The 27,622-nt window shown below is 39.5% G+C and overlaps 1 protein-coding gene across 6 annotated transcripts in view; it reads right to left on the bottom strand.

The window, feature by feature from the left end:
* USP37 (ubiquitin specific peptidase 37) overlaps positions 1-27,622 on the bottom strand; it is a 110,672-nt gene that overhangs the window by 46,686 nt on the left and 36,364 nt on the right. For all 6 annotated transcript variants that reach the window (XM_074399024.1, XM_074399023.1, XM_039469893.2 and 3 more), the window contains 5 exons: positions 27,279-27,363; positions 14,053-14,214; positions 2,359-2,490; positions 2,081-2,204; positions 390-580 (listed from right to left, as the gene is read on the bottom strand). In XM_074399024.1, the coding sequence (XP_074255125.1) occupies positions 390-580; positions 2,081-2,204; positions 2,359-2,490; positions 14,053-14,214; positions 27,279-27,363 (694 nt within the window). The remainder of the gene's footprint in view (positions 1-389; positions 581-2,080; positions 2,205-2,358; positions 2,491-14,052; positions 14,215-27,278; positions 27,364-27,622) is intronic.

The following is a 27,622-nucleotide window of genomic DNA, read 5'->3' as shown; positions in this document are numbered from 1 at the left end:
GCCCACCTCATTCTGCTAAAGTGCTGGTATTACAGGCATGAGTCACTGTGCCTAGCCCAAGCATTTCTATAGAAAGATAAAGATTTTGAGAAAAAAAAAAAAAAAAAAAAAAAAAAAGGTTTGGTTTATATTTCCCCTATGACTTAGAAATGAAGATGAGATAAAAATACACTACTTGGGAGGCTAAGGTCAGAGGATCATTTGATCCCAGGAGATCTAAGCTGCAATGAGCTGGGGTTGTGCCACTGAACTCAAGAGCCTGGGTGACAGTATGAGACCCTGTCTTAACAACAGAAAATAATTCATAGCATTTGCTATGTCTTAGGAAAGTTTTAATGACTTGCCATAAAGAACTAAAAGGGGAAAATCATTTCTTAGATATTACTTACGCTTTACAAATGATGGAGTGCTGAACCTCAAACTCCAAATTAGTAATAACAGGGCAAGTGTATACTCTGGTAGCTGAAATATCTGGTGAATTTTCTTCTCCAGAAACAGGTTCAGTCTTCCAAGTTTTATTTAATTTTTCCATATCTTCTTTCAGCTGGTCCAAGCACTGACTTAAAAATTCATGAGCATCCTAATAAGACAACGATATCCTTAATCAGATAAAAACATTCTTTGTCACAATAATAGCTTATTGAAGCTGCACCTGGTGCTTAACAGCTGTAATCCCAGCACTCTGGGAGGCCAAGGCAGGTGTATCACTTGAGGTCAGGAGTTTGAGACCAGTCTGGCCAACATGATGAAGCCCCATCTCTACTAAAAATACAAAAATTAGCCAGGTGTGGTGGTGGGTGCCTGTAGTCCCATCTCCTTGGGAGGCTGAGGCAGAAGAATCACTTGAACCCAGAAGGCAGAGGTTGCAGTGAGCCAAGATTACACCATTATATTCCAGCTTGGGTGACAGAGCAAGATTCTGTCTCAAAAAAAGGAAAACTAACAAAAAACAAAATAACCAAAAAACAGTATCTTATGAACATAATTTATACAGTGAAAGCCCTTGGAATTCAATGACATATGTGAACAACGTCAGGTTTATTCTTATAAGAATTTGGGGGCTAAAAACAAAAAAGAATAAAAATAAAAAGAATTTGGGGTGCTGCATATTTTATGAATAAAAACAAATGACAGATTATATGTTCTTAGTAATTATATCAATTGTATAACCCCTCACTTTGCTTTTTTTAAAAAAGCTTTTTGCAGCTAACACAGCCCAAATCCTTGCACTAGCAAATCAAATCTATATATTAAAATATGGTACAATACACAGAAGAGTTACCTTTAGTCTTATTACAACTCCTTATGTTTTTCTTTCTTTCTTTTTTGAGAAGGATTTTCGCTGTTGCCACCCAGACTGGAGTGCAATGGCACAATCTCGGCTCACTGCAACCCCCACCCCCCAGAGGTTCAATAGATTCTCCTGCATCAGCCTCCCCAATAGCTGGGATTATAGGCATTCGACACCATGCCCAGCTAATTTTTTTGCATTTTTAGTAGAGATGGGGTTTCACCATGTCAGTCAGGCTGGTCTGGAACCCCTAACTGCAGGTAATCCACCTGCCTTGGCCTCTGAAAGTGCTGGGATTATAGGCATGAGCCACCATGCCCAGCCTCTCCTCAGGTTTTTCATTACATAATAAACACGAATACACAAATCTCATTTTAAAATGAAAATCAAGAAACACTAAAATCATGTCTATTTCCATGATCTCTGAAATATCTGTTTTATTTATTTTTATAAATATTGATTGATTGATTGACTGACTGAGATGGAGTCTTGCTCTGTCACCCAGGTTGGAGTGCAGTGGCACAATCTTGGCTAACTGCAACCTCTGCCTCCCAGCTTCAAGTAATTCTCCTACCTCAGCCTCCCCAGTCGCTGGGATTACAGGTGCCCACCACCATGCCCAGCTAATTTTTCTATTTTTAGTAGAGACAGGGTTTCCATGTTAGCCAGGCTGGTCTCAAACTCCTGACCTCAGGTGATCTGCCCACCTAGGCCTCCCAAAGTGCTGGGATTACAGACATGAGTCACTGTGTCAGGCCTCTGAAACGTTTTAAAACAATTAATACTCACATTCTGCATATAGCCAGAGAATCTCTCTGCAGTAGCTGAAATGGCATTTTTAACCTTCTTGAGTAAATCTTTTTTGGTCTCTGAATTACAGATATCTTTTTTAACAAGCAAGTGTGCAAAGCGTCTGGAAAAACAAAAAACAAAATTTTACATGACATGGCATGATATTTTAAAGACTACTAATAACAGCACAGAAAATTTTTGATTGTCTAAAATTCCATTATTCTATAATCAATGAAGTAAAAGGTTACTCGATAAGTACAGTACATAATGATTACCTGATAAGTGCATTGAGGGGAATTTTCTTCCATGGGATACCTTGTTTAAGCAAGTCATTTGCAAATGACTGGAGTGAAAATAGAGATTGTAAAATAGCATTCATATAGCAGGTATTTCCCAAATTGGAGAAGCTGAAAATTAAAGAAATAGTGCTTTAGAAGAAGGCAACAGGAATTCCTAAAGTATGTTCAGTAAAGTAGGAGTTCTCCACTTTAATATGTATCCAAATCACCTGCAGGGCTTGTTAAACTACATATCGCTGGACCCTAACCCCAAGGTTTGATTCAGCAGGTTTAGACAGAGAAGACACAAAAGTGTCCATTTCTAACAAGTTACTAGATCATGTTGAAGCCACTGGTCTGGGAACTACATTTTGAGAACCACTGCATTATGACATTATAATAATAAGCTGCACACGGTGGCTCATGTCTGTAATCCCAGCACTTTGGAAGGCCAAGGTGGGCAGATCACTTGAGGTCAGGAGTTCGAGACGAGCCTGGCCAATATGGTGAAACACCGTCTCCACTAAAAATACAAAAGTTAGCCAGGCATGGTGGTATATGCCTGTAATTGCAGCTATTTTGGAGACTGAGGCAGGGAGAATCACTTAAATCTGGGAGGCAGAGGTTGCAGTGAGCCGAGATCGTGCCACCACACTCCAGCCTGGGCAACAGAGTGAGATGCCGTGCCAAAATATATATATATATATATTCTTATCTAATACACGTTCCATGATTCAATTTTGTCAACTGATCCAAGAAAGTTCTTTATAGCTTTTGTTCCCTCACTTAGGCACAAGATTCAGTCGAGGATCACATGATGTTTTGTCTCTTTAGTTTTCTTTAATCTGGAATAATTCCTCAGCTTTCTCTTACACGACACTGACATTTTTGAAGAACACAGTTCTCTCTACCCTGGGTTGTTTTGTTTTTGTTTTTGAGACAGGGTCTTGCTCTGTTGTCCTGGGTGGAGTACAATGGCGTGATCATGACTCACTGTAGCCTCAACCTCCCAAGCTCAAGCAATCTTCCTACCTCAGCTTCCTGACTACAAGTATGTGCCACTATGCCTGGGTAATGTTTTATTTTTTGTAGAGATGGGATCTCACTATGTTGCCTAGGCTAGTACTGAGCTCCAAGGCTCAAGCAATCCTCCTGCCTTGGCCTCCCAAAGTGTTGGGTTTACAGCGTGAGTCACTAACCCCAGCCTGTCTTTTTGGGTTGTTTTTTGAGACAGCATCTCACTCTGTTGCCCAGGCTAGAGTGCAGTTGCGTGATCTTGGTTCCCTGCAACCTCTGCCTCCTGGGTTCAAGCAAGTCTCATGCCTCAGCCTCTCAAATAACTAGGACAACAGGCATGTGCCACCATGCCTGGCTAATTTTTATATTCATTTATTATTTTTTTGAGATGGAGTCTTGCTCTGTCGCCCAGGATGGAGTGCAGTGGTACGACCTCGGCTTACTCCAACTTCCGTCTCCCAGGTTCAAGCAATTCTCCTGCCTCAGTCTCCTGAGTAGCTGAGATTACAGGCATGTACCACCATGCCTGGCTAATTTTTTCTATTTTTAGTAGAGGTTTCATGTTGGCCAGGCAGGTCTTGAACCCCGGACCTCAAGTGATCTACCCGCCTCAGCCTCCCAAAGTGCTGGGATTACAGGCGTAAGCCACTGCACCCAGCCTGTATTTTTAATAGACAGGGTTTCCCCATGTTGTCCAGGCTGGTCTTGAACTCCTGACCTCAAGTGATCTACCTGCCTTGGCCTCTCAAAGCACTGGGATTATAGGCTTGAGTCACCTCACCTGACCTAGCCTTATTTTTAATAGAATGTCCTCATACCGGGCTTGCCATTTCCTCATGATGAGATTCAGCCCAAACTGCAAGAGCACACGAGCAAACAGTGATACCATGTCATCCTTATTTATTTTTTTTAAGAGCTTGTTTGGATATTCTAGCATGAAGTGTAGCTACTGGTATACCCCTGACGGAAGACTGGTCCTCCTCTACTGATGATGGTCATCCTCTTTGACTGAGTGCACAGCTTTGGGAGGAATGCACTTGAAGTGATGAGGGAGGAAGGGGATATCTGCCTAGCCAGTCAGATCAGCCAAATCAACCCTGGTAATCAATGGTGTGACGGATGTTGCAGCCAGATCGCCCTCACATCCAATTCTTTTTTTTTTTTTTTTTTTTTTGAGAGAGGGTCTCATTCTGTTGCCTAGGCTGGAGTGCAGTGGCACAATCTTGGCTCCCTGCAGCCTCAGCCTCCCCAGGCTCAGAGGATCCTGCCAACTCAGCATCCTGAGTAGCTGGGACTATAAACGGGTACCACCATGCCAGGCTAATTTTGTATTTTTTGTAGAGACAGAGTTTCATCATGTGATCCCAGACTGGTTTTGAACTCCTGGCTCAAGCAATCTGCCTGCCTCAGCTTCCCAAAGTGCTGGGATTACAAGTGTGAGCCAAGGTCTGGTGGCTACTCTATCCTTCTAAGGGTATCACACCCAGGAATATGTGATATTCCTGTGTTGCCCACTGGGTGATGTCAATTTTGAGTACCCAAGAGAACTACTGCATCTGCTTCTGCCTATGAGGAAATATGAGAGTCTGAATCATCTTCCTACTGTAAACAATAAGAAAAAGGAACAAAACAGAGAAAATAGCTATTTTCAGATACCAGACAACAGGCAGCATGAAACAGTGATCCATCAGAGAAGGAAAATAAATGTTGTGAGCCCTACTATTACCCAGGTTTTCTGTCTGGAGGCAATCTGTGAACTGCAATTCAGGGAGCACTCAAACAGAGCCCAGACATCTGACCAAATTGAGCTGAGAGAAACAAGTTTGAGAAGCTGAGGTTGCTGAGATTTCTGGGACAGAGTACTTGAGAGGTGGGAACTGAGCAAAGGAAAAGCTCCAGAAACCTGCATAGAGCAGTCTGTTTGAGTACTTGGCTGAATACCAACCTGTGTATACAGAGTGAAACTTAGTCTTATTGACACTAAACAAGAAGAACTTCAAGGAAAAGAATGTTTACTGTGGCGTTATTGGCCAAACAACTCCCAGAATTCATGCAGGGACTAAAATTCTACCAGTCTGAATTTCTACCAGTCAGCGTGGAGAGACCTAGATGAATTCAAGGAGTGTGAACAGAGACCCCAAAGGAACTATGCTTTAGGAAAAAGAGCAAATTAGCCTTAAAGGATACTCTATATTCAACCAAAAAGAACTTAGGCCAATCACACAACTGAGAAAGAAAGAAAAAAAAAATGAAAATGAAAAAAAGAACTTAAATAGGAGTCTCAAAATAATCAAAACCACCATAAACAAGGATATTAAAACGACTATTTAAAATATGCTCTATATGATCAAAAATGCAAAGGAAATCATAAACGTAATGAGAGAAGTGGAAGATTTTTTAAAGACCCAAATTAAACTTCTGGAGATGAAAAGCAGAGTATTTAAAATGAAAATTTCACTTGATGGAATTAATAGCATATGAGACACTACAGAAGGAAATAACAGTGACCTTGAAAGCACAGCAACAGAATAGATTCCCCCTGACCTGTGGGACAATGCCAAATACACTATAAAAAATAACTGGAATCCAGAGGAGGGAAGAGTCAGGGGGGAAAAAAAAAACACCCAAAAAATCAACAGATTAAAAATGTTCAAAATCTGATCTAGAAATCCACAGATTCAAGAAGCTCAACAAATCCCAAGTGAGATAAACACAAATCAAAATGAAGCCCATCAAAATAAAACTGCTAAAAGTTAGCAATAAAGAGAAAATCTTGAAAAGCAGTCGGAGAAAAACTGTCACAGAGCCTTCAGGGAAGAAGATTAAATCACTTACAAGGGCAGAAGAAGAAGACTGGCATCAGATTTCTGAAAAGCAAATACAAAGCAAGGTAACAGTAAAGTAGCATTTTAAGAAACCCAAGGAAAAAAAAGCAAGACCCAAGGATATCCAGCCAAACTATTTTTCAAGTATCCAAGCTAGAGAAAAAATCTTGAATGTGCCAGCTAAGGGAACAAGGTACATAATTGTAGAGTTAAGACTAAAACAAGATTAAGACCATAGGCTTCTAGTCAGAAATTATATGAAAAGATGCCTTTAAAATACTGAAAGAAACACACTATGAAATTAGAGTTCTATATGAGCTAGATTTCTAGATCCAGTGGAAATACATTTTAAAAGCAAAATCCTTTTTCTGACAAACAAAATCTGCAAAATCTGAGAATACCTGCTGCCAGGAGACATGCACTGTAAGAATTCTGAATGTTAAAGCAACATTCTTCACGCAGAAGGAAAAATGACACCAGATAGAAACTTGGATCCACACAAAAGAATAAAGAGCAATTAAGGCTGGGCGTGGTGGCTCACGCCTGTAATCCCAGCACTTTGGGAGGCTGAGATGGGTGGATCACGAGGTCAAGAGATCGAGACCATCCTGGTCAACATGGTGAAACCCCGTCTCTACCGAAAATACAAAAATTAGCTGGGCATGGTGGCGCACACCTGTAGTCCCAGCTGCTCGGGAGGCTGAGGCAGGAGAATTGCTTGAACCCAGGAGACGGAGGTTGCGGTGAGCCGAGATCGCGCCATTGCACTCCAGCCTGGGTAACAAGAGCAAAACGCCGTCTCAAAAAAAATAAAAAAATAAATAAAATAAAAAATAAAGAGCACTTAAAACAATAAATCGTGGGAAAATACAAGCTACATTTCTGTCTCATCTTTTTGTTTTTTTGAGACGGAGTTTCACTCTTGTTACCCAGGCTGGAGTGCAATGGCGTGATCTCAGCTCACCGCAACCTCCGCCTCCTGGGTTCAGGCAATTCTCCTGCCTCACTCAGCCTCCTGAGTAGCTGGGATTACAGGCACGCGCCACCATGCTCAGCTAATTTTTTGTATTTTTAGTAGAGACGGGGTTTCACCATGTTGGCCAGGATGGTCTCGATCTTTTGACCTCGTGTTCCACCCGCCTTGGCCTCCCAAAGTGCTGGGATTACAGGCATGAGCCACTGCGCCCGGCCCCCATCTTTTAATTTCTTTAAATACTACTGAACTGTTTAAAGTAAAAATAATAACATCAAATAATACACTTCAAAGAGGTAACTACATGGTATGGGAATTTTATCTCAGTAAGGCTATAAAAAAGTCCTAACTATGTATTGTGGGATGTATGACATACATGGAAGTAAAACACATGACAACAGTATGAATGATGTGGGGGGCAATAATGGAGATAAAATGAACACAATGGAAAAAAGAAAAGAGAAAAAAAGTAACCAAGGTTAGATGGAACAAATAGAAAACAATTAGCAAGATGGCAGACTTAAACTAAGCTTTATCCATGATTGTGAAAAATGTTAATGGTCTAAATACTTCAACTATCAATTTAGACTGGATGATCTAATCATAAAAATATGGAGAAACCATTACTATAAGACATAGTAGACTTCAGAAAAATATTATCAGGGATAAAAAGGGGTATTTCATAACAATAGAGAGGTCAATTCATTAAGAAGACTTAACTAATACAATCCTAAATGTGTATGCACCAAAAACAAAGCTATAAAATACGTTAAGTAAAAAGTGACCGAACTGAAAGGAAAAATAATACAGGTTTCTGGCCTAATATACACATTTCTGACCTAAGTTCTACTTTATTGGGTCTCAGGACTGCAGCCCCTGATTTCTTATTGTTTCCATTAAATAATCTCCCCTTCCCTTTATTATAAAACTTTTTAAAAAATTACTGTTCTAAGTGTATTTCTAGTATGCAGCATCGAGTTTGGTTTTGCTTTACGAGACAGTTTTAGACTTTCTATATTGATATTAACCCCTTTATGATAAATTTTTAAAGCCATCTAGCCTGTCCATTCTATTATGTTAGAGACAAGGTCTTGCTCTGTCACTCAGGCTGGAGTGCAGTGGTACAATCATAGCTCACTGTAACTTTGAACTCCTGGGCTCCAGCAATCCTCCAGCCTCAGCCTCCCCAGTAGCTGGGATTAAAGATATTTATCACCGTATTAGGCTAATTTTTTACTTTATTTTATTATTTGTAGAGACAGGGCCTTACTATGTTGCCCAGGCTGGTCTTGAACTCCTAGCCTCAAGTGATCTCCCATTTTGGCCTCCTTAAGCACTAGGATTACAGATGTGGGCCACTGTGCTTGGACTAACCTGTCCATTTTATTATTTTTTATTTTTGTAGAGACAGGGCCTTACTATGTTGCCCAGGCTGGTCTTGAACTCTCAGCCTCAAGTGATCCTTCCAACTTGGCCTCCCAAAATGTTGGGCTTACAGGAGTGAGTCATTGCACCAAGCCCATTCATTTTAAATGATATCCTTTGGCTCACACCTATTACTTATGAAACAGTCAACTACATAATTCTACTTTCTTCCTTCTCTCTCATCTCTCGTTTTCTTTTAGTTGCAATCTTTTATCAGAAAAAAAAAAATTGGAGGGAGGAGACAGTGTCTCATTTTGTCACTCAAGCTAGAGTGCAATGGTGTGGCCATGGTCCACTGTGGCCTCAATCTCCCAGGCTCAAGCAATCCTCCCACCTCAGCCTCCCAAGCAGTTGGGACGACAGGCGTGCGCAACTACACGCAGCTAAATTTTTTTGTATTTTTTGTAGTGATGTGGCTTTGCTGTGTTTCCCAGGCTGGTCCCAAACTCCTGAGCTCAAGCGATCTGCCTGCCTCAGCCTCCCAAAATGCTGGGATTACAGGTGTTAGCCATCATGCCCAGCTGACATAATGTTTATATACCATTCTTTTATATTTATTTTCATCATTGTTTCTCTTAGTTCTATAACTGAATATAAATGTTCATCATTTACATTTTGTCGATGTTTCTGCAGTTACTCTTAGATGCATGAAGCTCATTCGAATCCTCAGGAAGAACAAATATGTGTACAGTATTCCAAGTTCTTATACTTCCAAACTTTTTTTCTCTAGCTTACATATGTGACATCTTGGCTTGGCATAAAATTTTTGTTTCATGCCTCCTTTCATCGAATTTCTTGAAAATGATGTTAGTGTTATCCTGCTTTGCATGATGATTTTACGAAGTCTGATGCCAGTCTATTTCTCTTGCCCTTGATAAATATTTCATCTTTTTGATTAAGGAACTGAGGATTTTTCCTTGTCTCTAAAGTCTAAGAGTTGTACTAAAATATGTCTTGATTATTCTAGGTCAATTTTCCAGACACCTGGAAAGCTCTTTCAGTATATAGATTCAAGGCTTATTTCAGGGAAATTTTCTTGTATTATAGTTGTTTTGTTTGTTTTGAGACAAGGTCTCACCGTCACCCAGGCTGAAGTACAGTGGAACAACCACGGCTCACTGCAGTCTTGACCTCCTGGGCTCAAGCAATCCTTCTGCCTCAGTCCCGAGTAGCTGGGACATAGGTGCACATCACCAAGCCCAGTTAATTTTTGTACTTTTTGTAGATGAGGTTTTGCTTTGTTGCCCAGGTTGGTCTCGAATTCCTGGGCTCAAGTCATCTACCCACCTTGGCCTTCCAAAGTGCTGGTATTATAGGCACGAGTCAGCATGCCTGGCTAGATTTCGGTTTTCTTTTTTCTTTTTTTTTTTTGAGATGGAGTCTCACTCTGTCTCCCAGGCTGGAGTGCAGTGGCACAATCTCAACTCATTGCAACCTCCGTGTCCCAGGCTCAAGCGATTCTCCTGCCTCAGCCTCCTGAGTAGCTGAGACTACAGACTTGCACCACCACGACTGGCTAATTTTTGTGTTTTTAGTAGAGACAGGGTTTCACCATATTGGTTAGGCTGGTTTTTAACTCCTGACCTCGTGATCCGCCTGCCTCGCCTCCCAACGTGCTGGGATTACAGGTGTGAGCCACTGTGCTTGGCCCGGATCATAGCTTTTAACACTACTTCTGTCTCAGTGATTTGATTGTCTTCTTCCAGGACTCTATTATATGTAATATGGGGGTATTCTTTGCCTTTTTTCTAATTCATCTACTTTCTGGCTTTTTATACTTATTTTTATTTTCATGTTTTTTGTTTTGCTTTGTTTCCCAGCCTTCCTTTTTAAAGCCCATTCTTAAATTTTCACTTGAAATTATTTTCACTTGGGTATCTTTAAAACTTCATTTTCAATATATTTTTCTTCTCCATTTTTTCTGAGTTCAAGCATTTGTCATTTCCTTTCTTCCTGCTTGTCCACTGTGATTCTTAGTTTGAATTCCCTTTTTTTTTTTTTCTTTTTGAAACAGGAGTTTTGCTTCACTCTGTTGCCCAGGTTGGAGAGCAGTGACATGATCTTGCCTGACTGCAAACTCTGCCTCCCAGGTTCAAGCGATTCTCCTGCCTCCGGCTTCCAAATAGCTGGGATTACAGGCATCTGCCACCACATCCAGCTAATTTTTTTATATTTTTAGTAGAGATGGGGTTTCATCATGTTGGTCAGGCTGGCTTTGAGCTCCTGACCTCAAGTGATCCACCCGCCTCGGCCTCCTAAAGTGCTAGGTTTTACAGGCATGAGCCACAGCGCCTGAATTCTTTATTCATGCTACTTTTTCATACTTTCAAATGCTTCTTTGAGGATATTTAATTCTTATTTATTTTTTCAAGAGGGAGTCTCACTATCGTCATCTGGGCTCACCGCAACCTCCGCCTCCCAGGTTCAAGCGATACTCCTTCCTCCGCCTCCCAAGTAGCTGGGATTACAAGCATGTGCCACCATGTCCAGCTAATTTTTGTATTTTTAGTACAGATAGGGTTTTACCATGTTGGCCAGCCTGGTCTCAAACTCTTCACCTGAAGTGATTCGCCATCCTCGGCCTCCCAAAGTGCTTGGATTATAGGTGTGAGCCACTGCACCTGGTCTTAATTCTATTTAGCGTCTACTCACTGTAAACAATTTACTTCATGGTTTGTTCTAGGGGGAAGAATTTTCACTGGCTGAAATATTTTGATTAATGTTTCTGTTTTTTTCTTTTTTGAGACAGAGTCTCAACCCTGTCGCCCAGGCTGGAGTGCAATGGTGAGATCTTGACTCACTGCAACCTCCGCCTCCTGGGTTCAAGCGATTCTCCTGCCTCAGCCTCTTAAGTAGCTGGGATTACAGGAGTGCACCACCACTCCCAGCTAATTTTTGTATTTTTAGTAAAGACAGGGTTTCACCATGTTGGTCAGGCTAGTTTTGAACTCCTGAATTTGTGATCCATCCGCCTCGGCCTCCCAAAGTGCTAGGATTAAAGGGGTGAGCCACTGCGTCCCGCCATGTTTTTTTCTTACAGTCATTTTTTAATGGAAGTGGACTGTTTTTTAATATTCCTTTTCATTTTGTGAATAGGGTTTAAGTGAAACAGTTAGTTCAGGGAAGTATAGTTTCTTTCTTCTGTTTTTTTTTTGAAGTACAAATGGATGAGGATGGTGGTGAAGGAAAGCGAAAAAGAGAGGTTGGCATGCTTTCATTTTGACGCAATTCTTAATTTTCTTCTCTTGCTTCTAAACCAAGTTTCCAGAGTTGGCTAATTCTCCCCTATAAGTAATGATTCTTTGAGGCTGTTACTTCTGGTACCACTGACATTCAAACCTCTTCCCTATAACTAGTTATGTAAACTACCAAGATCCAGATTATTTTGCTACTTATTATTGGATTTTCTCTTTCTGGGAGTGATTTTCTTCAGTGCTTCATCTAAGTCCTCTACTGTAAATTATTTTTCATGGAATCCCTTAAGCCTCCTGTCCCTAACTCTTAGCAACCATAGGCTTAAGCAGTAGAAAATGGGAACACCGCAGGAATTCGGTTTGCTTCTCTACTTAAGAAGGTAACTTAAAGGTGGAGGTATTGTCTCTAGCAACGCTGAAGCATAGACTATGTGTGCTTTTCTTTGTACTCTTCATTAATTTTATGTTTTCTGGAGGATTTGTGAGGAACACTGCAATTAGGCAGCCTTCATTATCCTTTAGACATGGTAGTTTTCTACTCAGTTGTTGTTGTTGTTGTTGTTTTTAAAGGAGTCCTGAGTCCTGAGTACTTACACGGCTTGACATACTATACTATAATTCCTGGAAGAAGTCTAAAAAGAGGAAAGATGTATTTCTAGAGATGGGTATAGGTACTATACAGAAATGAAATAAACACTGGAGGAGCCTAGAGCACCAAGGGTGGCAACTCATGAGGCTGTCAAAAGAGTCCGAAGGAGGTGAATAACAGAAACTACAAGTAAACTATAAAATTTACAAGAGAATGCAATAGGAAAATGAAACAAGTAAGATTAGGGTAGACAGAGACAAAGACCCAGATGAAGAATGGTCACAAAATGGGATAGATAAAACCAATATAAAATGTTGTCTGGTTAGGAGACAGTAAGACAACTGAGGTAGAACGATTAGAATGAAAACAAAAAAAAGGAAACTAAGCATTTGACTGGAAAGCAAACATTATAGAATAATAGAAAAGATGAAGATTAGAGAAAGCAACAGGTAAGCAGAGAGGAGAGTGAGTTGTTTTCACTGAAAATTTTACGATGTTTTCTGCTAATATATGAAGAATATAAACTACTATGAATAAGCCATTTGGCAAATACTACTTATTCAAGTAAACTGCTAAGTATAAAGCTGGTATAAAAGCAGTACTTTGAGTGAGATTATAAACAAATAAGTTGGTAGGTTCTAAGAGAGCAATTTGGGAAAAATAATTAAAAATTTCAAACTGCCTTCCTTAGTCTTAATCTTCAACAATTTTACTTCCAATAATTTTCCTATAGAAAAATTCCAACAAGCATTAAAAACATACATGTGTATAACTATGTTCATTCTAGCTGGATTATATTTGGAAAAAAGGGAAAGCTAAATGTACATTTATATGGTTGAAAGTTCTCTATTAATATACAAGGGTGTCAAGATTAATGTGCAGTGAAAAAGATAACAAAGAAGCAATATAGCATAGTGATTAAGAATGTAATCAGAGCCCAACTATCTGGATTTACTACTGTACTACTGACTATATCACTTTGAGCAAGTTAATTAACTTTGGTAAGCTTTATTCATAAAAGCAGATTTTTAATGTATCTATCTCAAAGACTTTTAAGAATTTTAAAGAAAAGAAAATCAATTTAAATAAACACTTAGCACACAATATCTGGCACATAATAAACACTGTAGGTAACAGAGCTACTGGCCAGGCACAGTGGCTCATGCTAGTAATTCCAGCACTTTGGGAGGCTGAGGTGAGAGGATTGTTTGAGGCCAGGAGTTCTACCAACCTGCAAAATGGTGAGATCCCATTTCTATTAAAAAAAACAAAAAATTAAAAAATTAAAAAGAAAGCTATTATAATTACTACAGGTATTATACTATGATCTCATTTTGTGTTTAATAAATATATAACCATGAAGAAACTAGGGAAGATATACAAACAATGTTGAAAGTATCTCAGCAGTAGAATGAAGAGTACTGGGTTGGAAAATACACATTTTCTGCCTTAAAATGACTATTATATATATTTCAAAGTTCTAAAATTGTTTGAAGAACAGATAATGGAGCTAACATTACTTATGGATATAATAAAGCTTCAACAAGTGATCTAATTTAGAAATATTCTAGAACTTTAATGTGACTCCTTTAATCATGTTTTACACCAAAGCTCACTTCTATTGAATCGCTTTATAAAAAAGAAACTAAAATGAAAGAATTGGCCTACCCTTGCAGTTGCTGCTGTTGGTGAGAGGAGAGGGGCACTCTTGGTTTATTCCAGCCAGTGTAATCCTGGTTACACCTCAGTTTCTTAACAGAAAGAGGAGCTGGCTGAGGAAGAAATCCCAAACTTCGTTTGGCGGAGGGAGTCTGGCTTGAAACATTAGTCCTATTAAAAAAGCATAAATAACGAAGACATAAAATAAATGTTTGAATACTACTATTTTCCCGGAAAAGGTTAAGAGAAGTCAATGTTTAGGGGAAAAAAATCTTGAATTTAGGGACATATCAGTAATTTAATGATCACTTAAGGGAAAACTCTACAAATGTAAATTAGCAAATCTGTTGCTATACAGTTGAAGAGGGTTATAATACAGAACATATTTAACCTACAACCAAAATAATGCAAGTTGATGGCTTGAAAAAACAATATATAGTTTCACTATTACCCATTTTGTGGATGTTACATTAGTTTGCCTAGTCTTGAAGAGATTTACAGTATGCTTTTCCTACTGTTACAAATAACACAACAAACAGGTCGGGTGCAGTGGCTCATGAGGTCAGAAGTTAGAGACCAACCTGACCAACATGGAGAAACACCGTTGCTACTAAAAAATACAAAATTAACCTGGCGTGGTGGCACACGGCTGTAATCCCAGCTACTTGGGAGGCTGAGGCAGAAGAATCACTTGAACCAGGGAGTCGTAGGTTGCAGTGGGCCAAGATTGCGCCACTGTACTCCTGCCTGGTGACAGAGTGAGACTCTGTCTCAAAAAAAAAAAAAAAAAAAAAGATTTACTTTTCTATAAGGCAAACCAATTGCTCCCAAATTACTTATTGTTTGTCTAGACCATGTGTTAGTGGCTGTTTGTTTTTTTACGGAAAAAAAATTTGTATGCCAGGCACAGTGGCTTATACTTATAATCCTAACACTTTGGGAAGGTGAAGCAGGAGGATCAGGAGTTTGAGACCAGCATGGTCAACATATCAAAATGCTGTCTCTATAATCAGATGTTACAGACTGATCTTGCATTTTTTTCTGTCCTAGCCCTGGAATCAACTATTAGTTCGAAGAGCTCTGCTTTCTTGTACTGATTAATGGCATTTAAAAATCAGGGGGCCGAGTATAGTGGCGCACACCTGTAATCTCAGCACTTTGGGAGGTCAAGGTGAACGGATCACGAGCTCAGGTGATCGAGAACATCCTGGCTAATGTGGTGAAACCTCATCTCTACTAAAGAAAAAAAAACCCAAAAATTAGCTGGGCATGGTGGTATACACCTGTAGTCCCAGCTACTTGGGAGGCTGAGGCAGGGGAATCACTTGAACCTGGGAAGTGGAGGTTGCAGTGAGCCGAGATCATGCCACTGCACTCTAGCCTACCAACAGAGTGAGACTCCATCTTAAAAAAAAAAAAAAATAATAATAATAATAAATCACGGTCTGCAAGCTACCATTGACTTTCTTCATACAATCAGAAAAAAGCTACTTTAAATTTCATATGGAACCAAAAAAGAACCTGTACAGCCAAGACAATTGTAAGCAAAAAGAACAAAGATGGAGGCATCACTACCTGACTTCAAACTGTACTACAAGGCTACAGTAACCAAAATAGCATGGTACTGGTTATCAAAACAGATATATAGACCAATGGAACAGAACAGAAGCCTCAGAAATAACACCACACATCTACAACCATCTGATCTTCCAAAAACCTGACAAAAACAAACAATGGGGAAAGGATTCCCTATTTAATAAATGGTGCTGGGAAAACTGCTAGCCATATGAAAAAAACAGAAACTGGACCCTTTCCTTACACATTATACAAAAATTAACTCAAGATGGATTAAAGACTTAAACGTAAAACCTAAAACCATAAAAACCATAGAAGAAATCCTAAACGATACCATTCAGGACATAGGCATGGGCAACGATTAATGTTCTAATGTTCGTGACTAAAATACCAAAAGCAATTGCAACAAAAGCCGAAATTGACAAATAGGATCTAATTAAACTAAAGAGCTTCTGCACAGCAAAAGAAACTATCATCAGAGTGAACAGGCAACCTACAGAATGGGAGAAAATTTTTGCAATCTATCCATCTGACAAAGGTCTAATATGCACAGTCTACAGGGAACTTAAATTTACAAGAAAAACAAAAAAAATCCCATCCAAAAGTGGGCGAAGGATATGAACAGACACTTCTCAAAAGAAGACATTTACGCAGCCAACAAGCATGTGAAAAAAAGCTCATCACTGGGCATTAAAGAAATACAAATCGGCCGGGCATGGTGGCTCAAGCCTGTAATCCCAGCACTTTGGGAGGCCGAGGCGGGTGGATCACGAGGTCAAGAGATCGAGACCATTCTGGTCAACATGGTGAAACTCCGTCTCTACTAAAAAAATAGAAAAAATTAGCTGGGCATGGTGGCGTGTGCCTGTAATCCCAGCTACTCAGGAGGCTGAGGCAGGAGAATTGCCTGAACCCAGGAGGCAGAGGTTGCGGTGAGCCGAGATCGCGCCATTGCACTCCAGCCTGGTTAACAAGAGCGAAACTCCGTCTCAAAAAAAAAAAAAAAGAAATACAAATCAAAACCAGAATGAGATACCATCTCACACCAGTTAGAATGGTGATCATTAAAAACCCAGGAAACAACAGATGCTGGTGAGGATGTGGAGAAATATGAACACTTTTATACTGTTGGTGGGAGTATAAATTAGTTCAACTATTGTAGAAGATGGTATGGCGATTCCTCAAGGATCTAGAACCAAAAACACCACTTGACCCAGCAATCCCATTACTGGGTATATACCCAAAGGATTATAAATCATTCCACTATAAGGACACATGCACACATATGTTTACTGCAGCACTATTTACAATAGTAAAGACTTGGAACCAACACAAATGCCCATCAATGACAGACGGGATAAAGAAATTGTGGCACATATACACCATGAAATGCTGTGCAGCCATAAAAAAGAATGAATCCATCCCCTTTGCAGGGACATAGATGAAGCTGGAAATCATCATTCTCAGCAAACTAACAGGAACAGAAAACCAAACACTGCATGTTCTCACTCATAAGTGGCAGTTGAACAATGAGAACACACGGAAACAGGGAGGGGAATATCACATACTGGGGCCTGTCGGGGGATGGGGAGCAAGGGGAGAGAGAGCATTAGGATGAATTCCTAATGCATGCAAGGATTAAAACCTAGATGACGGGTTGATAGTGCAGCAAACCACTATGGCATATGTAATACCTAGGCAACAAACCTGCACATTCTACACATGTATCCCAGAACTTCAAATAAAAAGATAAAAAATCAGGGTTGGCCCTAGGGGTGCTGTTACTTGGATGTGATTGCTTCAAGGCCCCTACCAGTGGACTGGGCTAGGAAATATATGCATGTAACTTAAGACATACAAATGCATATGTTAATTTTGAATCAATCTATACATGTATATACATATATAAAACCTTGAGTTCACATTGATATCTCTGATTCCAATTGAACACTAAGAGTTCATACCAGCTTTCTTCCTTTCCTTATTTCTTTCTTTCTCTGATGTGGCAAGCCTGGATCTCAATATCTACAATGTTTACTTGTTCAATACAAGTATATATATGAGGTGGTTTCAAGATTGCTAATGCTACACTCTCATGAAAAACAAACTACAAACTAGAGTACATTATTTGTGTACTCATGAATTTTTGATATATTGAAGTCTAATGTTAGCTGATTCTTTTACCTTTTCCTGGACAATAAAAAAACACTAGGAACAATTTAACTCCATTCATTTATTCTGTGTCTTCCTTCTTCCCTTCTGGTTTATGTTATTGCTATCATTTAAACCCAACAAGATATTACTATTGTTTTGTACGAGTTTATCGAGATAGACAGCGTTTATCAAGTTAGACAGCATATTAACTATTTTTTGTTGCTCTTCATCCTTCCTGAAGCTCCAACCTTTCATCTTAGTTATTTTTCCATCTGCCCAAAAACTATTCTTTAGCATTTTCTTTAGCACATATTTGTGGGTGAACTTTGTTATTATTTTGTTTTGTATGATAGTGTCTATTTCACTTTTACTTCAAAACTATAGGGTATTTTCATAGCAAATAAAATTCTAGGTTGGCAATTATTTTACTTCAGCTTACTAAAGTGCATGCCATCTTGCTTGGCTGCTTTTTTATTTTTTGTAGAGATGGGATTTAACCATGTTGCCCAGGCTGATCTCAATTATGTTTTATGTGCTGAAAACACCATCCAAAAAGAATCTGAGTTTTTATATTTTTCATTTCTAGATTTTCTTTATGATATTTTCAAATTCTGTGATAACTTCATAGTTTGAGGTTTCCTGCAGAAATTTCCTTTATTTCTTTTGATGTGTTACATATTGTTCTTTTATAATCACTGACCCATTAATTCCAAAATACGTGGAGTCCTATGGTCCACTGCTGATCTAAACTATTTATTCTACTAATTATTCACATGGACTAGTCTTCCTGCATGTCTGGACACTGAATAGTATTGAGTCGAATCTAAGATACAACCAATTATAAGACATACCATTTATTTCAGGTACTACTAAGAAAGAAAAACAACACCAATCAAAGTATATAACGATTCCTATAGCTTAGAATTTTTACTTCTTATTTGAAGCTTCTTATGTAACTAGATATACATTTTTATCATGTTGCTCTTATGTGTAAAGGAAAATATAAGATAAAACTGGTTAAGGTATTTCTGATAACTCACATTCAGCATCTGAATCTTCTGAATCATTTTTCCCACTCAGGGTCATAGACTTTCAGTTTTTCTAAACAGTGCTGCTGCCGTGCTACTAAAAACAAAGGTAGTTCTTTTTTCTTTCTTTTTTCCTCCAATTAATCCCAACAATGTGGTGATGCTGCATTTCTTTTTTCTTTCCTTTGATGCTACATTTCTAGATAGTGCCATACTATGCCTCTAGGAGTTTTCTTCCAAGCCAATGACATTCATTTGGCAAGGTCTAATGCTGAGGTTACCTTAATCTTACCAAAAGAAGCCCACAGATTTTTAGATCACAACTAGAATTTGCTTCCCTTTCTTAAGTGGTCATTTTAAATGGTCTGACTAAAAAATGCAGTTTTTCAGTAATATCACAAATGACAACCAAGTCTGCTCATGTGCACGTAATGCCAACTATGTTACAACTGCCTCCTGGCAGCAACTTAAGATATCATAATGGCCGGGCGCGGTGGCTCAAGCCTGTAATCCCAGCACTTTGGGAGGCCGAGGCGGGTGGATCACGAGGTCGAGAGATCGAGACCATCCCGGTCAACATGGTGAAACCCCGTCTCTACTAAAAATACTAAAAATTAGCTGGGCATGGTGGTGCGTGCCTGTAATCCCAGCTACTCAGGAGGCTGAGGCAGGAGAATTGCTTGAACCCAGGAGGCGGAGGTTGCGGTGAGCCGAGATCACGCCATTGCACTCCAGCCTGGGTAACAAGAGCGAAACTCCGTCTCAAAAAAAAAAAAAAAAAAAAAAAAAAAAAAAAAAAAAAAAAGATATCATAATATCTGATATACTTCCATTGTAATACTAATGTCAAAAAATTTACATCTTAGAATTTTAGAAATATGTTGAAGTATAGGAAAATGTCTTATCCCAAAGAGAATTTTCATTTGGGTAAATTTATTTTGTCAATCATCTAGGATACTAGCCACTTATAATCAACTGAATTGAATTTAGGTTCTTGCAATAACTGGGCCATACAGAAGACTAAAATTCACAGAAAGTCTAGCTTACTTCTAGTTCACCCTTATTTCTAGCGGGAACCCTTCAGTACACATTGAAATACGTAGAGTAATCTACTAGACTCCCTATGTTGGTAGATCCTAGACTATTGTCGTAGACTCAAGAGTGTTGTCAAAAGCACTGCTTGGTCTTTCAACAGTCTCTGTGGTTCAGCCAACGTGCCTGGGAACTTGGGATTTCCTCCTCCTTTCTTGGTTTGATACTTCCTCACTCTCCTGTCAGTTTTTCAATGACCTTAAAATTCCTGCATTAATTTTTTTTTTTTTTTTTTTTTTGAAATGAAGTCTCACTCTGTCTCCCAGGCTGGAATGTAGTGGCACAATCTAGCTCACTGCAACCTCTACCTCCTGGGTCCAAGCGATTCTCCTACCTCAGCCTCCTGAGTAGCTGGAATTACAGGCATGTGCCATCATACCCAGCTAATTTTTGTATTTTTAGTAGAAACAGGGTTTCACCATGTTGGCCAAGCTGTTTTCAAACTCCTGACCTCAAGTAATCCACCCACCTCGGCCTCCCAAAGTGCTGGGATTACAGGAATGAGCCACTGTTCCTGGTCAACCTCGTTTCTTTATAAATTACCCAGTCTCATGTATTTCCTTATCGTAATGAAAGAACACAGTAATACAGCAGGCTACTTTCAGATTTTGTCCAACTGCTGAATTTGTAGTATCGTTTAATTTATTCCACTAACCTGTGCATTCCTTAATTTAGATCTAGAGACTGTAAATGTTTTTTAAAAATTTACCTCAAATTCTGGGATACTGTGCAGAATGTGCAGGTTTGTTACATAGGTATACATGTGTCATGGTGGTTTGCTGCACCTATCGACCCGTCATCTAGGTTTTAAGCCCTGTATGCATTAAGTATTTGTCCTAATAATCTCCCTCCCTTGCCCCCCCGCACCCCAATGGGCCCTGGTGTGTGATGTTCTCCTCCCTGTGTCCATGTGTTCTCATTGTTTAATTCCCACTTATAAGTGAAAATATGCAGTGTTTGGTTTTCTGTTCCTGTGTTAGTTTGCTTAGTGATGGCTTCTAGCTTCAGCCATGTACTGCAAAGGACATGAACTCATTCTTTTTTATGGCTGCAGTATTTGTGTTTTTGTTTTTTTTTTCTTGCCGGTGTACCAGTGCAGGCTGCAATATTTGTTAATTTTTTCCAGCAGCTAACAAGCCTGGATCCTACACTAATTTTTAATTTCATCTGTACCATAATCCGAGTAGTCCCCACATATGCACAAGATTGTTTCCAGGTCTTTATTTTTTTTCCAGGGATTAGTGAGTAATACTAATGCAGCCTCTGTAATAATCACCATCACTTAACATTGTCTTTTCTATTTTTGAGACAAGGTCTTGCTCTGTTGCCCAGGCTGGAGTGCAGTGGCATGATTATGGCTTACTGCACCCTCGACTTCCTGGGCTCAAGCGATTCTCCTACCTTAGCCTCCTGAGTAGCTGGGACTGTAAGTGCATGCTACCACATGTGGCTAATTATTAATATTTTTTTGTAGAGACAGGGTCTCACCATGTTGCCAGGACTGGTCTCGAACTCCTGGACTCAAGCCATCTTCCTGCCACAGCCTCCCAAAAGTGCTAGGATTTACAGGCATGAGTCACCACACCCCACCAACATTAAGTCTTAACATCAGGCCATTCAAGCCATTTTCTTAAGCCTTCTTCAAAATTATTTTGGCTATTCTTAATAAGCTTACTCATAAGAAACAGAATTTAAGTCTGAGCACACTGGCTGATGCCTTTAAGCCCAGGACTTTGGGAGTCCAAGGAGCAAAGATTGCCTGAAACAAGGAGTCTGAGATCAGCCTGGCCAACACAGAGATACCCCCATCTCTTAAGTTTTTGTTTTTTAAAATTGGCCAAGCACGGTGGCACACACTGGTAGTCCCAGTTATTTGGCAGGCTGAGGCAGGAGGATTGCCTGAACCCAGGAGTTAGAGTCTGCAATGATCTAGGATTGTGCCACTGTACTCTAGCCTAGGTGACAGAGGAAAACTCCACCAAAAAAAAAAAAAAAAAAAAAAAAAAAAAGAGTTTAGATTCTTTTTTTAGGGGGAGGAGGAGTGTTCCATAAAAAGTACTTTATGAAACTTCAACTGGAACTACCTTAAATTTTTAAAATTAAATCCTTTAGCTTTGTTTACTTAGGTCTTCCTTTATGTCCCTCACTAATCCTTTTCTTCATTAAAAAAAATTTTTTTATTAGATTTATTTCTATCTATCTCACTGATTTTGTAGCTCCTATAAATAGTACAGGTTGAGCTTCCCAAAGTGCTGGGATTACAGGCGTGAGCCACCACGCCCAGACAGAAGGATGTTATTAATAACAGTGGTTACATCTAAAAAGGGAAAATCAAAACTAGGAGTTAGGAAAGAAAAGAAGATTATGTCTTCTTTAATCTATACACCCTACGTCATCTGAATTTTCTACCACATGCACTTACTTACTAGATAAAAGATAAAGTTTAAAAATACTTAGATTTTATTTATTTATTTACTTATTTATTTTGAGATGGAGTTTCACTCTTGTTACCCAGGCTGGAGTGCAATGGCGCGATCTCGGCTCACCGCAACCTCTGCCTCCTGGGTTCAGGCAATTCTCCTGCTTCAGCCTCCTGAGTAGCTGGGATTACAGGCACGCGCCACCATGCCTAGCTAATTTTTTGTATTTTTAGTAGAGACGGGGTTTCACCATGTTGACCAGGATGGTCTCGATCTTTTGACCTCGTGATCCACCTGCCTCGACCTCCCAAAATGCTGGGATTACAGGCGTGAGCCACTGCGCCCGGCCAAATACTTAGATTTTAAAATATGCTTTAAAATGGTTTTTGTTCACTGATTTTTCTTACCACTTCTTCCTTGTTCAGTTTTCTTACTGAATGAATTCTGTCTTTGCACATCTAAAAGACAACATTCTTGGTCAGGTGCAGTGGCTCATGACTATAATCCTGGCACTTTGGGAGGTTGAGGCGGGTGGACTGCTTGAGCCCAGGAGTTTGAGACTAGCCTGCGCAACATGGTGAGATTCCATGTCTACAAAAAAATAGCCAGGTGTGATGGCACACACCTGTAGTCCCAGCTACTTGGGGGGCTGTGGACGGGAGGATCACCTGAGCCTAGGAGGTTGAGGCTGGAGTGATCCATGATTATGCTACTATACTCCAGGTTCGGTGAAAGGGTAAGACTCTGTCTCAAAAAATAAATAAAAATTGAATTGTTTATATTCTTGAAATACAATTTAGTGAGGTATAGAATTTTTTGATACTGTCACTCTGTTCATAATATCTAAGTATCTGCTTCCTATTCCAATACTGTTAATGTCAATTTCATTTCTCCTCTTTTACAGAGGATGTATTTTCTTTCTGGTAGCTTCCAAAATTTTATAATATAAATTTTTTTCTAAGTTTTAAGTTCAGGGGTACACGTACAGTTTTGTTACATAGGTAAACTTGTGGCATGGGGGTTTGTTGTACAGATTATTTCATCACCGAGGTATTAAGCCTAGTACTCTTTAGTTATTTCCCCCAATCCTCTCCCTCCTCCCACTCTCCACCCTCCAACAAGTCCCAGTGTGTGTTGTTCTCCTCTATACGTCCATATGTTGTCATCATTCAGCTCCCACTTATAAGTGAGAACATGCAGTATTTGGTTTTCTGTTCCTGTGCTTGTTTGTTAAGGACAATGGCCTCCAGCTCCATCCATGTCCCTGCAAAGAACATAATCTTGTTCTTTTTTTATGGCTACATAGTATTCCATGGTATATATGTACCACATGTTCTTTATCCAGTCTATTATTGATGGGCATTTAGGCTGATTCCATGTCTTTCCTATTGTGAATAGTGCTGTAATGAACACACACATGATGTATCTTTATAAAAGAATGGTTTACATTCCTTTAGGTATATACCCAGTAACGGGATTGCTGGGTTGAATGATATTTCCTTTTTTTTTTTTTTTTGGAGACAGAGTCTCACTCTGTCGCCCAGGTTGGAGTGCAATGGCACAATCTCGCCTCACTGCAACCTTCGCCTCCCAGGTTCAAGCAATTCTCCTGCCTCAGCTTCCTGAGTAGCTGAGATTACAGGCACCCACGACCATGCCCGGCTAGTTTTTTTCAATTTTTAGTAGAGATAGCATTTCACCATATTAGCCAGGCTGATTTGAATGGTATTTCTGTCTAGGTTTTTGAAGAATGCCACACTCTCTTCCACAATGGTTGAACTAATTTACACTCCTACCAACGGTGTATAAGCATTCCTTTTTCTCCACAACTTCACCACCATCTGTTATCTTTTGACAAAACGTGGATTTTTTAAAAAAGTATTTGCTCAGGCTGGGCATGGTGGCTCACTCCTGTAATCCCAGCACTTTGGGAGGCCAAGGCAGGCAGATCACGAGGTCAGGAGTTCAAGACCAGCCTGCCCAACATGATAAAACCCCATCTCTACTTAAAAAAAAAAAGTATTTGTTCTCTGGTATTTTTTGAGACTTTTCAATGTGAGGATCATTTATTACTTTTTAGACAATTTCCTTGCCTTTATTTTCCTTAGTCTTTTCTTCTAGAATACTACTAAGACATGTAGGGTACACCAAGAAGCCCAACGTAAGTCTCTTCATTTCATTTATTTTTACCATCTCTTTTCCCTGCTATATTCCATAATCAGGACTTTTTGACAAGGACTTACTAGTTACTTTTGCCTGGCCGTCTACCCTGCATAGGACTTTAAGTGGTCTGAAGTCTGGCTCCATGCAGGTAACAGTAAACCAGAGGCTAATCACTGCTAGTCCCATTTTCATGTCTTTGTGCTCTACTCAAGGAGTACCAGGAAAGCAGCATATTTATGGTTCCGACCCCAAGCACTTAGACACAAGTGTTCCACTCTGGTTTACTAGCAAAAAGAGCTATTCTGGACACCTAGCTTCATGTGAGAAAACAAGTTCTAAGTTTTACATGTAGTTCCCAATCTCATGCTGGTTTGAAGTCCCAGCTATTGACACTGGGATCTCATCTGTGTTCTCCACATTCCTTATGGCTTCAGCCTTTGCTCCCTATTAGTTTTCTCACCGACCTGGAAATTTTCACCTTATCTTTCAGTGCAGCTTTGCACTAAAAAAATTTCTTTCCTCAATCACTCCTATATGGAAAGAATATGTGCATTCTATTATTTCGAGAAGAAATTTTTATTGTAGTAAATCATTTGCAAACAAAATTTAGACTTTTTTAAAACTTAGATTTAAGATTCTTCTAATAAGCAGAAATATGTCAAAATTCCTCTCTCTTAAATTTGATATTATATAAAAATAACTTAGTTACCACTGCAATCTATAAAGTGCTTGAGAGATATCACCCAAAGCTGAATATACCTAAATATATCAAATTCTTTGCCTTAATCATTTTAGACAAATAACCAAAACGTTTTTAACACTTTGAATTAAATTCTATTAAGAAATAAAATATGGCCAGGCGCGGTGGCTCAAGCCTGTAATCCCAGCACTTTGGGAGGCTGAGGCGGGTGGATCACGAGGTCAAGAGATCGAGACTGTCCTGGCCAACATGGTGAAACCCCGTCTCTACTAAAAAAAAAAAAAAAAAAAAAAATACAAAAAATTAGCTGGGCATGGTGGCTCGTGCCTGTAATCCCAGTTACTCATGAGGCTGAGGCAGGAGAATTGCCTGAACCCAGGAGGCGGAGGTTGCGGTGAGCCGAGATCGCGCCATTGCACTCCAGCCTGGGTAACAAGAGTGAAACTCCGTCTCAGAAAAATAAAATAAAATAAAATAAAATATGACTAAATAGGTCATTATATAACATCTCGATTGTAGACTAACATACCCTCACTTTTTAAAAAATTATACTTTAAGTTCAGAGATACATGTGCAGAACGCGTAAGCTTGTTACGTAAGTTTTCACGTGCCATGGTGGTTTGCTGCACCCATCAACCCATCACCTACATTAGGTATTTCTCCTAATACTATCATCTCCCCTAGATCCCCACCCCGTGACAGGCCCCAGTGTGTGATGCTCGCCTCCCTGTGTCCATGTGTTCTCATTGTTCAACTCCCATTTATGAGTGAGAATGTGAGGTGTTTGGTTTTCTGTTCCTGTGTTAGTCTGCTGAGAATGATGGTTTCTAGCTTCATCCATATCCCTGCAAAGAACATGAACTCATCCTTTTTTATGGCTGCATAGCATTCCATGGTGTACATGTGCCACATTTTCTTTATCTAGTCTATCATTGCTGGGCATTTGCCATTACCCTCACTTTTTACATTTAAAACCATCACCCCCTCCGTGCTGCACTGCATGACCACACATTCCTAACAAGTGCTTAGCAGGTATCTTATGTATTTATATCCAATAAATGTAAAAAAAAAAAATGCTTATCTATAAAATCAGCTATTAAATATCCAATTAGCCTTTTCCAACATATAAATAAAAGACACTGATATAATATAGCTTTTACTTTTTTAAGGGAAGTATCTTAATTTTTGTAAGGCAGCTTAACAACACAACAGCAACAAAAGGAAAATAAAATGTCTCAGAGGAGAAATCTCAACATGTTCATCACATAGGATAGTGGAATATATATTGGTCTAGAATCTGATAACATTGCCAGTCACACCCTATGGCATCACTACAAAACTTCCCAGAGCCAGGTTTAAAAGATGCCCAGGCTGAGTATGATGGCTCACACCTGTAATCCCAACACTTCAGGAGGCCAAGACAGGCAGACCACTTGAGGTCAGGAGTTCAAGACCAGCCTGGTCAACATGGTGCAACCCTGTCTCTACAAAAAATACAAAAATTAGCCTGGTGTGGTGACAGGCACCTGTAATCCCAGCTATGTGGGAGGCTGAGGCAAAGCCACAGTAAGCTGAGATAGCACCACTGCACTCTAGCCAGGGTGACAGGACAAGACCTAGTCTCAAAAAAAAAAAAAAATTTCTGTAGAGACCAGGAGCAGTGGTTCAACACTTGTAACCCTAGCACTTTGGGAGGTCAAGGTGGGAGGACTGTTTGAAGTCAGGAAATTTGAGACCAGCCTGGGCAACACAGTAAGATCTTGTCTCTTTCTCTCTCTCTCTTTTTATCAGACAGAGTCTTGTTCTGTCATCCAAGCTGGAGTACAATGGCGCAATTACGGCTCTCTGCAGCCTTGACCTCCCAGGCTCAAGTGATCCTTCTACCTCAGCCTCCCAAAGTGCTGGGATTACAGGTGTGAACCACTGTGCTCAGCGCATTTCTAGAATACTTTCTAACTAACATGTCAGGATTCTTTGATTCTCCTCAACTTTGTTAAATTATTGTATTCATTTAAGAGGATAATACATAGCCTATCCCATCATTCAATATTCTGAAAAAGAGAGCTTCTAAGTTTTTCACAAGTCATATAACCAATGCATTACCTGTCTAAGTTAGTGCCACCAGAAGAGTATTCCTTGGATCCAGCTCTGCTACCATAAAAGGATGATGACTGTAAAGGTAAAAGCCCTATAAAACAAATGAACAAAGGAAAAACTTAATTCCTAAATCAACCATTTAAGTTCATTTACTAATAATATAAGTATACATTACTTCTGATTACATTTAACTCTTTTTTTCCTTTTCATCAAATACAGCAATATCTCATGTTATTGCTCTTGGCTTTATTGTGCCTCACAGATATTGTTTTTGTTGTTTTGTTTTTAAACAAATTGAAGGTTGTGGTAACCGTACACCAAGCAAGTCAATTTTCTCAACAGTATATGCT

The sequence above is a fragment of the Saimiri boliviensis genome, chromosome 5 (assembly GCF_048565385.1).
Source record: "Saimiri boliviensis isolate mSaiBol1 chromosome 5, mSaiBol1.pri, whole genome shotgun sequence".
Lineage (NCBI taxonomy): Eukaryota > Metazoa > Chordata > Mammalia > Primates > Cebidae > Saimiri > Saimiri boliviensis.
The sequence above is the reverse complement of the archived record's forward strand: the minus strand, read 5'-3'. Positions and strand labels throughout refer to the sequence as shown.